Source organism: Lygodium microphyllum, chromosome 7 (genome assembly GCF_053477565.2).
Source record: "Lygodium microphyllum isolate KBCC chromosome 7, Lygodium_microphyllum_v1.1.10, whole genome shotgun sequence".
In the NCBI taxonomy this organism is placed as follows: Eukaryota; Viridiplantae; Streptophyta; class Polypodiopsida; order Schizaeales; family Lygodiaceae; genus Lygodium; species Lygodium microphyllum.
This window is the reverse complement of record NC_141141.1, coordinates 20777649-20789972: the sequence shown is the minus strand read 5'-3', so window position 1 is coordinate 20789972 and position 12324 is coordinate 20777649. Positions and strand designations below refer to the sequence as shown.

At 40.3% G+C, this 12324-nt stretch overlaps 1 protein-coding gene across 1 annotated transcript; it reads left to right on the top strand.

Annotated features, from left to right (window-relative positions):
* Positions 1-9856: 9856 nt before the first annotated feature.
* On the top strand, positions 9857-11050 carry LOC148033247 (GDSL esterase/lipase At1g28650-like). The gene has a single exon (XM_087680882.1). The coding sequence runs from the start codon at positions 9857-9859 to the stop codon at positions 11048-11050; it is 1194 nt and encodes a 397-aa protein (XP_087537008.1).
* Positions 11051-12324: the final 1274 nt, after the last annotated feature.

Here is a 12324-nt window from a genome sequence, read left to right as displayed (position 1 = left end):
CTTAAATGCAACTAGAATATCCTTACTATTATGTAACCTCCCTAGGCTATTGCTAGTTAAGAAATGAGGTGTGGTTGTATGCGCCACTGGAAATGTAATTGTAGCCTAGGGTTTCTAGAGTGCTCATCAATATGTAAGTGGTTTTTGGGCTCCTAGCTAATGTGTTATCTCAAGAAGTGTAGCTTTGAATGTGGCCCCTTAACAAGTCATGAAGGTTTGCTTTGTGTACACAAATTTCTATTACAAAATAGTTACTTTGACTATGGGAATTTTCTCTTTGTTGATAATGTGGGTCTACTGAGTTTCCTTGCTCTAAGATTCTTGTGAAGCCCTAGTCTACATTTCAATTGTTCCATAGCTAACGATGGTTCAAATGGCATATTCTCATCTAAGTGTGGTTTGCTTTGCAAATAAAAAGGTTTTTTGTGCTTGGATTTGTGAAGGTTGTTCAAGAGGACATTAGTGCATGGGCCCAAAAGAATTGTGATTCCAAAATGTAGATTGTTGATGTGGTGATTTTCCTTGAGTACCCTTGATGGTTTGGATATTACCTCATTCAAAATTATTCTAGTGCCTCATTGATTCTTCTTTAACTTTGATAGCACTAGTTCTCACGTTAGAGTCATGGTTAAGCAATGCATTTCTTGTAAATGTTGGCACAAAGTATGCCCCTTCTCAAGGCATTATTAATGTCAATACACTTTAGGATCCTCTACCAAGCTATAAAGGCATTCCTCGTTGATCCTAGAGCAATAAGTCAGACTCTTATGATGTCCAATTGTGGGGTGTGTAAGCACAAGTCTCATCGAGTTGCCATGACTAGGAATGTAACTAGAAGTGCCAATTCTATTCTTATTCTCTTGTTCTCTCCATCCTCGGGGAGTTCACTATATATATATCCTCTATATAACGTGCGTTCATGGCCTGTTTATAAATATCCTAATCTTTGAATTTTTCTTGAATAAAACACAACCCTTTTCTATTCAATCTGTAAGTAACCCCTTTATATAACACCCTTCTATATGTAAAAAATGTATAAAAATGGTGTTTTAAAAACCCCTTATTTTGAACTCATGTTATATATACATATATTTATGAGTGACCCCCCTGAGTCTCCATCCTAGCAAGACATGACTCTCTTATCTATTGGACTGATAGCTAGTAATTACAAGCTCCAATCACAAGTTCTTCAATAAGTACCAATCTTAATGAGATCAAGTTCTTCAATCATGGCAAGCAATATGCCCTAAGTTGGGGTGACTATAGATTGAATGAGGGCTTTATGAGTGTTGTAGAAAATGTCCCCAATTGATTGCTACCAATGATATCAAGGGGTTGCGTGATGGTAAAAAGTCAATGAATGTGTGATGCCAGGAGGCATATTTCACGGTGGATTCCGTGCCACGTGGATTCCGTGAGGTTTTACGGTGGATTCCGTAAACTTAGATGACCGGGGCTCATACACAAAGAGGATTCTTTGTGCGAGAAGTTGATGGGGACGCCTGTCCTTTTCGGGCGTTTCATTAATTTAGTGTGTACATGGGTGATTCCATAGCGGGTGATTCCGCAAAATGCATATTAAATTAATAAACGTTTATGAGTTTAGAGTGCACACTCGTAATAAATTAAGGTTAGGATTTATTTCTAACCAGTTGATTTATTTATGTAGCTGAAGACTGCTAGGTATTCACTTTTGTCGGTTTAATTGTATTATTTTACTAACGATTGTGAATGCTTCAGTTGATGTGTAGAGATAGCAGCAGTGGCGGAGGAAAGCATTAGAGTCTAGTGAGTATTCAACCCATGGATTATATTTTGATAGGTGCCACGCCTATATTTTGTCATGTCTATTGAGGCATTGATTATTGATTATTATTTTGTATGCGCCTATGCGCACGGATATGTTATTTCTATTTGGACATTGAGATTGGGCGTGCCAGACTCTATGGGCACCGTCCATTAGCTTTATTTCCTATTTTTGTAGAAAGCAAACTCAAAAGCTAAAAGCTTGTCATATTTTTGTAAATTGGGCTATTATTGAGCATGAAGATGGAAATATACATAAAATACATGCTTTGTGAAGTGCTCACACAAGGCATGGGGGAAGATTGAACCCAATTGGTCTCTTGCTTCTTGTCGTTCATGCTTTTACATTAATTTTTGTGCAAAAAGGTAGAGTTCATTGTTCTTGGGGACCTTCCGGGATTCACTATGTGAGCATACTGCGACCGATCTGCGCACCAGTGGTATCAGAGCAGAGCTGAGATCAAGAGCTTCCAATCGCTACCCATCTCGAGCGAAGCTGAGCTCCTGGAACGATCGGGCTCTACAGTCAATCTCATCGTGAACCGTCGATACAGGCGGACTTTTGGCGATCAAGAACCCCTGTTTCTACTCTCAGATCGTGAAGGACCAGGCTGTATAGGCGGAGGACCACGCATTCATCTCCCTCATCAAGTCGTCAAAAACCAGAGCTAAGTTTCAATTACAAGCTTAAAAGCTTAAAAAAATCAAAAGTCTTAAAGCTTAGTTAAGCTTTAATAAATCTTAACCACGAAAATTCAGTTCGGGCGGTGTCAGTATAAACTCGCCACGTTCAAACCCGTCGTCAACATACTGCGATACACGAAAATCAAATTTGGCTTGGTAAGCCATAAGTTCCATAAGCTTAAGACACTAAGCTTCTGCAAGTCACACAAGACAATCAAGTTCATAAACTTCAGGTCCTGCACCTCCGAAGTTAAGTCCTGCAAGTCGACTGGAATCAAGTTTTGCAAGTTCATTAAGATCTGCAAGTCTGCAACTCTGCAAGTCGGCTAAGTCTGCAACTCTGCAAGTCAGACTAGTCAACTGGAGTCAGAACTTACTAGTGCTCAAAACTCCTAGAAGGGCTGTTCCTGCGCAAAAACTCTGAATTGCAAAGTTGTTCGTGGCAAGGTATTCTACCCATACGCAGGTTCGCTGAAGTATTTTCAGCAAATGAAGAAGGAAATATTGCAGATTTTCTGAAAATTAAGAAAGAAATACCCAAAAACACATAGCCTTGTAACCCCGAATTTGAGCTACGCTCATCCCGCTAACTTGATTTTGAGTGAGAAAGGTCTTTTGAGTTTTACAGGATGACGACCCCACATATGGATGATCCTATGGCTGAAGACGACCTACCTGAGCCTACCATGGAGCAAAAGTTGGATCTAATCATGCTACAATTGGAAGAAGAACGAAGGGCTAGGCAAGTATTGTAAGCGCAATTGACAAAATTACAAAGAGCGTCTACTGACAAAGAAGAACCTCAAGCTGAAGATTTGATTCGACGTACCATCGACGCCACTCTTGAAGCTCAAACCATTCGCAAGGAATCAAAGATAAGTAAACGAAGTTTCAAATTTCGCACTTTCAATGGCATACGAGAAGGAAAGACTGTTTTATCTTTCATTAGCCAGTTTGATGACTATTTCCATGAGGAAACTTATGCAGAAAAAGATAAAATCAAGTGTGTTACTAATCATTTGGTAGACAGAGCATCACTTTGGTGGACTGTAGTACGCAAGAGCATAGAATGTCCTGCTACTTGGGAAGATTTCAAGAAGAAGTTCATGTAGAATTTCCTTCCACCGCAATTTCATGAGAAGGCTATCAAGCAATGGGATTTACTTCAACAACGGGATCGTGAGCCTATTCCATAGTATACAGAGTGTTTTGGGAATGCACTCCTACAGCTACGCATGCTTGAAGACGTACTAGAGACGACACATAAGCGGAAGTATATGTCTGGACTTCTTGGACATTACTACGCTGAAGTGAACATGTTCAAGCCTGCTACCCTTGAAGACGCTATCTCACTAGCTCACGATACTGAATATAAGTTACGCGGTAGAGACAGACGACCACAGCAATTCCAAGCCAATGGTAATTATGGATCTAAACAATTCAATTCCAATTTTAGAAGGTTTAATCCAGGTCGTTTCTCTTCATCATCTTTCCGCAAGAATTGGGCTAAACCACCTGCATTACCTTCCAATGTCAATCCAAATCCTAAGCCTATTCCACAAGCAAATCCAAATGTACCCAGACTTTCAGCCATTGCAAATAATGTAACCAAAGCCAAGCCAATAGTATGCTATAAATGTCACCAGCCTGGATATCTCGCAGCAAATTGTCATTCAAAGAAGCCACCAGCACATATCAACTATCTTGGAGCCATGGACGAAGACGAGCATGAGGATATGCCTGATTTCACTGAAGATGAGGATGACACTACTACTACTTCCGACACTTTACCAGGTATGCCTACTCCACATTCATTATTGACTATGAAATGTTTGGTTCATGGAAAGGAAAAGACTATCTTGCATGATGACGGTAGTACTCATGACTTTATTTTAGCAAAATTGGTAAAGGAATTGAAATTACAGACTGTACCTACGCATTATCACATAAAAGCTGCATTTTTAGGCACTAGGTATAATGGCACACAAGAAGTACAAGATTTAGAGATTCAAATTGGTTCATATATTGAAAGAAGAAATTTCTTAGTTGTTCCATTACAGTCAAGTGATATTATTTTAGGAATGCCTTGGCGACACCAGCATAACCCAAATATAGATTATTCCATGCACACAATGAATATTAATTTTCAAGGAAAATCTATTACATTATATGGTATGCATGCATCTAATATTTTTCCACTGCTTTCGCATACTCAAGCAAAACGTGCATTACGCAAGAGTACTAAATCATATCTCATTTGGGTGAATAAATTGCAAGCAAAGGAAAATCATATGCACCATAGGCATAAGGAATTTCTTGCATATTTTAAGGACTGTTTTGCAGAAGACCTACCACCAGGTTTACCTCCTTCACGTCCAGAAGACCATAAGATTGATTTAATCCCTGGCACACAACCACCTTGCAAAGCATCATATAGGCACAATCAGATAGAGCAAAAAGAAATCCAGAGTCAAGTAGAAGAATTACTAAATAGAGGTTTAATATGACCTAGCAGTTCTCCATTCGGTGCACCTGTACTCTTAGTTAAGAAAAAGAATAATACCTATTGTATGTGTATTGACTACCGAGCTTTAAATAAGATCACTGTAAAGAATAGGTATCCTATACCTAGAGTTGATGACCTTATGGACAAACTGCAAGGATCTTCTATATTTAGTAAAATTGACCTTAAGTCTGGATATCATCAGGTGAGGCTGGATAAATCTGACATATTTAAGACTGCATTTAGAACACAGTTTGGCCATTACGAATTCTTAGTCATGCCATTCGGATTGACTAATGCACCTGCCACCTTTAGTAGAATGATGAACCGTATCTTTCTGAAATATCAGTATTGTGTGATTGTTTTCTTTGATGATATTCTGGTGTTTAGTCAAAATGAGAAAGAGCATTATGAGCATTTGTAATTAGTTTTTCAATTATTGAAAGAAAATCAATTGTTTGCAAATCCTGAAAAGAGTGAATTCTTTAAGACAAAAATTGAGTATTTAGGTCATATTGTATCATCTGAAGGAATTAAAGTTGATCCTAAGAAAATTGATGCAATATTGCATTGGCCTGTTCCTAAAAACGTGCATGAGTTATGCTCATTCCTTGGTCTTGCTAGTTTCTATAGGAAGTTTGTACGTAATTTTTCATTACTTGCTTTACCATTAACCAAACTTCTCAAGAAAGGAATTGTTTATCAATGGACTGAAAATCAGCAGAAATCTTTTGACTTACTGAAACGTGCATTAACCAATGCCCCTGTTTTACAATTGCATGACTTTAATAGACCATTCTTTCTAGTTGTGACCGATGCTAGCGGATCAGGAATAGGAGCCATACTAATGCAAGACAATCATCCAATAGCATATTCTAGCTCTAAGCTGAAACCCTCTGAGCTGAAATATTCCACTTATGACAAAGAACTATTAGCAGTTGTACAAGCATTAAGACAGTGGAAACACTACTTAATGGGTTCAGAATTCATGATAAAGACCGACCAGTAAAGCATTAGACATTTACTTAGCCAACCCCAAATTTCTGACCGTCATATCAAATGGGCTTCCTTCATTCAAAGTTTTCATCCTATCATTCAATACCAACCTGGAAAAGAAAATGTAGTTGCTGATGCATTGAGTAGAAGACCTGCAATTCATAATATTTCTGTCATATCTTTTGATTCTTTGATTGCTATGAAAGATACATATCATCAGGATATTACTTTTCATTCTGATTGGCAAAAATTAGTACAAAATAATTTCATTCCTATTGATTCATTGTCATATAATGATGGATTTATGTTTTATGAAAAGAGACTGTGTGTTACTATTCCATTCCGATCTTTTGTTTTGAATGAAATTCATTGTCCCCCATATCAAGGTCATAGAGGTATCATATCTACATTACGTATGTTAACTGAAGATTTTTATTGGCCGCATATGGATGCAGATGTATCTAATTTCGTTTCTGAATGTTTGATTTGTCAAAGAGTAAAAAGACATCATGGTAAACAATATGGATTACTAATGCCTTTGTCTATTCCATCTAAACCTTGGAAACATATTTCTATGGATTTCATTACTGGTTTACCAAATACTAAATCTAACCATGATATGATTTGGACAGTTGTAGATAGATTTAGTAAGCAAGCATATTTCATTCCATGTAAGAAAACTTTAATAGCATCACAGGCAGCACAATTATTTTTGAAAACTGTTTTTACTAACCATGGATTGCCAAAAGTGATTATTTCAGATCGTGATTCTAGATTTTGTAACAATTTTTGGATTACACTGTTTGCTAATCTAGGCACAAAGATTGATTTCTCATCTGCATTTTATCCAGAAACTAATGGACAAACAGAAGCCACAAACAGCATCATTCTAGATCTTTTACGTGCATATACTATCTCTAAACCTCAGACATGGGATACTCATTTGCATTTATTACAGTTTGCATACAACAATACACCGCACACATCTACAAAGAAAGCACATTTTGAAGTCATTTATGGATATAGATTATCTACACCTATTGCATCTTTGTCTAATAGAATTCAGAGTGCTGATGATATTGCTAGTATACATAACAATATTTTTGATGAGGTTAAGGATATGATTGTTAAAGCCCAACAATCATATACCAAACAAGCCAACAAGAAAAGACAAACCATGAATTTCAAAGTTGATGATTATGTTTGGCTGAGAATAGAAAAACGTAGACTGCAAAGTGTAGATAGACATCCAGTTGTCAAATTAGCTCCTAGATTCTATGGACCCTTTAGAATCATTCATAAGATTAATGATAATGCATTCAAATTAGAATTACCATCTCATTGGAAAATTCACAATACATTTCATATTAGTTTATTGAGACCATTTAGAGGCCAATTACCTATCCACCCTGTTTATGAAAACCCACCTTTATTAGAGGAAGAGATTGAAATACTTGAACCAGAAGCCATCATAGACACTGACTATATGACCACTAGAACTGGCCGAAGGTATTCTAGATATCTAGTAAAATTTAAGAACCATCCTGTAGAGAAAGCACAATGGATGCATGCTAGAGACTTAAATGCTTTCCCCACTCTGTTAGCTCCACATTGAGCTAATAGCAATTGAGATCAATTGCTATCCCACCCCGGGGGTATGATGCCATGAGGCATATTTCACGGTGGATTCCGTGCCACGGTGGATTCCGTGAGGTTTTACGGTGGATTCCGTAAACTTAGATGACCGGGGCTCATACACAAAGAGGATTCTTTGTGCGAGAAGTTGATTGGACGCCTGTCCTTTTCGGGCGTTTCATTAATTTAGTGTGTACATGGGTGATTCTATAGCGGGTGATTCCGCAAAATGCATATTAAATTAATAAACGTTTATGAGTTTAGAGTGCGCACTCGTAATAAATTAGTTTTAGGATTTATTTCTAACCAGTTGATTTATTTATGTAGCTGAAGACTGCTAGGTATTCACTTTTGTCGGTTTAATTGTATTATTTTACTAACGATTGTGAATGCTTCAGTTGATGTGTAGAGATAGCAGCAGTGGCGGAGGAAAGCATTGGAGTCTAGCGAGTATTCGACCTATGGATTATATTTTGATAGGCTCCACGCCTATATTTTGTCATGTCTATTGAGGCATTGATTATTGATTATTATTTTGTATGCGCCTATGCGCACGGATATGTTATTTCTATTTGGACATTGAGATTGGGCGTGCCAGACTCTATGGGCACCGTCCATTAGCTTTATTTCCTATTTTTGTAGAAAGCAAACTCAAAAGCTAAAAGCTTGTCATATTTTTGTAAATTGGGCTATTATTGAGCATGAAGATGGAAATATACATAAAATACATGCTTTGTGAAGTGCTCACACAAGGCATGGGGGAAGATTGAACCCAATTGGTCTCTTGCTTCTTGTCGTTCATGCTTTTACATTGTTTTTTATGCAAAAAGGTAGAGTTCATTGTTCTTGGGGACCTTCCGGGATTCACTACGTGAGCATACTGCGACTGTTCTACGTACCAATGTGGCTAGGAGGTCCCCCAAGTGGTAATGAATGACCATGATCTTGGCTAAGTGCATGGCATGATTATGAGTGATGGCCGTCCATGGATGGTTGATGATCATCATTGCCTATGACTGATGCATAGAACATTGGAGAGTGGATGGCATTTGATTGCCCTTTAAGGACAAAGGAATACCTAGGCAACTATGATGATGGTTGGCATGCAGTCCTCATGATGATAACAACAACAATTTTGGTTAGGTGATGTCATTTGTAAGATTGATTCCCAAGGGCATCTAAGGTTAGAAAATAATCACTTTGATCAAGTTTTTAGGTTAGTCGTGGACTGAAAGAATAAGCACTCAATATAACCCAAGTAACTTTCCAAATTGATGGTGTGGAATTGGTTGTGTGCACACATGCAAGGCATGTGGTTGTTTGGTCTAGAGGTTGCAATGCCGATTAGGGATAATACCAACACTTGAGAGTGATTAGTTTATTTGTGATCAAGGTTAATTTATATGCTTGCAAGGCAAGACTTGTGTCTCTGATGGTAGTGCAACTCATGCTACGTCTTCCTTGCCAATTAGATTCAAGTTAGTTTGTCTCTTTCAAGGTATGTTGGTTTAGATCACATAAGGTCACCCACATGCATACAATGTACACAAACACGTTTGCTTCACACAAATTTATGCATAGATGTAGAAACCTATTTACTAAATAGAGAGAGAAGGGGGGCGGGGAGGGGGATTTAAGACCATCCCTTAATAGATACCCTTAAAACTCTTCCTTGGGCAAGTCCTAGGCATGGAGAGCATAGTAACCTTTAACTTAATGTATTTATTTTACGCATTACAATTTATTTTAAAAAAGAGTCTTTCAAGATCATCCATTGATAGACACCCTTGAAACTCTTGCTTGCGCAAGTCCTAAGCATGGAGTGCATAGTAACCTTTAACTTAATGTCTTTATTTTGCGCACTAAAGCTTATTAAAAATAGAGCCTTAGAGGCAACTTTCAAATGGGAGCTACACGTAGTACGCATGCGCTTCATTAAAGCTAAACCTTTGTCAATTTGATGCGTTATAGCCTTACGCGCCAAAGTAATTTGAAGGTGTTGCCGGGTGAGAATCCAAGCTCGATAATTTTACCATCGAGAATGGCAAGGTACTGCCCGCGTGAAAAGGAAAACGCGTACAAAAGGAAAAGCGCGACGGCGGAACGCACCTCCTCCTAGCCGATAACGCAGCTATAATAGATAGTATTATGATACGACGATGGAGAGTTTTAATTCGTTGCGCGTACGACCAGAGACCATTACAGGACTAGAGAGCATTACAGTACGACAATATGGCAGCTACGATGATGAGGAGGACGGCGATCGTTCTTCTGCTACAAGTGTTGCAGGCGGCGAGCAGCAGCTTGCTCGGCGCTGCTGCTGCTGCTGACGAAGCTGCAACGGCGACCGCCGTCGATCACGCTTCATCATCGACATCGTGCGCTCGACGCAGCCAGTCCTCGGCGTTCTCTCCCGTCTTTGCTTTCGGCGACTCCACCACCGACACGGGCAACAACCCCACGGGCGCATCTAGCCTGCCCTACGGCTCCACTTACTTCCACAGGCCTACGGGGAGGTACAGCGACGGGAGGCTGATGCTGGACTTCCTGTGCCAGGCCCTCGGTGTTCCGTTTCTGCCAGCTCATCTCCGACTCCGGGCTGCAGGAGGCCGCAGTGAGAACTTCGCGGTGGCCGGAGCCACAGCCCTAGACACGACCGCGCTAGCACGCTTGGCTGGTGTGGGCTCCAGCACCCGCGACTCCTTGGACGTCCAGACTCGATGGTTCATGGCCGATACAGCGAGGACGGCCATTAACATGAGCCACGCCCTGGTATACCTGGGAGAGATAGGCGGCAATGACTACAATTACGCCTGGTCGTCGGGGAAGTCGGCTTCCGCCGTGGCCGCCCTGGTTCCAGCTGTGGTGCAGAAGGTGGCCAGCCAGCTGGAGCTACTCGTCAGCAGCAGCCGAATCAAGAAGGTGGTGGTGCAGGGCGAGTTCCCCATGGGCTGCATGGCCACCTACCTTTCCCGCTTCCCCTCCCTGCCCAAGGACCGCCACGGCTGCATCGCCCAAGTCAGCGCCGTCAGCGACCGCCACAACCAGCTCCTCAACGCCGCCATCCGCAGCATCGCCGCGCGCCACCCCGACGTCGACATCGTGTACCTCGACACCTCCGCCGCCTACCTGCATGTGCTCGACCACGCCTCCGAGTACGGCTTCACCAACACCCGCGGGGCCTGCTTCCCTCGCTACGTCGCGGCGCCCGCCGCTGCCAGCAGCTCCCCCTGCCCCAACCCGAGGTCTTACATGAGCTGGGACGGCATCCACCTCACAGACGCGATGTACGGGGCCATGATGGGCCTCATGCTCCACGACAACTCACGTTTCGCCTCCCCCTCGAGCAACTTCCTCGGTTCCGCCGCCGTTGCAGCGCCATGCCGCAACCACAGCCCCAGTACAGTTTCCCCGATAATTCCTTGACTGCAGACCATCATGCATCTCCGAGATCATAACAGAATTCCATCCGCACATTAGTAGAGTACGTCCTAGAATATGAGCTCTCTCTTGTCGCCCCCAAAAACATGATCTAGCTCACATAATTCTATTACTTATATGGTGATCTTTAGGTTACTATACCATGTAAATGTGATACTAGCCATATTGAAATAGATGTATCGTCCCGTATACAATACGATTTTCTCTCCACGACTAGGGGATAATCTTTGTTGGTATGCTAGTGTATCTAGCTTAAAAGTTGGTAAAATAGGTACATGTAGTACGTACATAATATTAATTGACCAAATGCACAGCCATATCCTCCACTTCTTTTCAAGGTTGATAACATGGCATTCCTTCCTAAAGCTAGTGTATTGATAACAATGAGGATACTTTGTGCCTTTTGAGCTTGACAAGGGAGGAAATTTAGGAGGATATGTTAAGTTTATTTTTCATAGTTGGAGGATGATAAGGTTGAGGCTACTATCACACAACTTGCCATTGCATTGCAGCTAGTCCATGCATACAAGATTTCCTTGAGGGACCCAATTAGTATAGATATGTACAAATCTCAATTGCAAAACATGTTTGTCTCAATTTTCTTGTATCAAGTTCTTATATTTATGATCTATTTCCCTTTCTAGGACTCATCTCTCATAGATATAGGCTATCAAGGGTTGGGTTATTTCACCGAGCCTTAGCTTGAATTAAGGTATGAATAGTTGATATTTTACAATATCATTTTTTTCTAATCAAATGTGTATTTTATAACAATTTCTTTCTATAGTTGAAGCATGAAGAAATTGTAGCATAGATTCAGGACTTATGGCACTTCCTTTCTGTCCACATGAGGCTTCTTCCATGCCTACAATAGCACCTTGTTTTTTGTTCCACCTCCTAAGCATGCTCAAAGAGTCCCTTGCCCTCCAAGTTTATTATTATTATTTAGATTATTGGTATAAGAATTTTGAGATATTTTTGCTATTTGAATTACACATCTCTTATATAATTCTAGGTTACTATACATATAGGGTTATCTAGGGGGTCCTATGGTGTTTCTGGAGATGGGCACATACTTCCATTGTTGCCATTTTGTCATGAAAATTCTTAATCCACGTAATGGATTTCTCTGCTACCTCTTCATCAAATAACTTTTTTGGTGCAACTTAGTTCTCCATGTTGTTTTGAATGCTAGTCTACTTTCATGTTCATACTAGCATCTCAGTGAATGTTAAGCTTAGCTAGCTTTGGATGTGTGT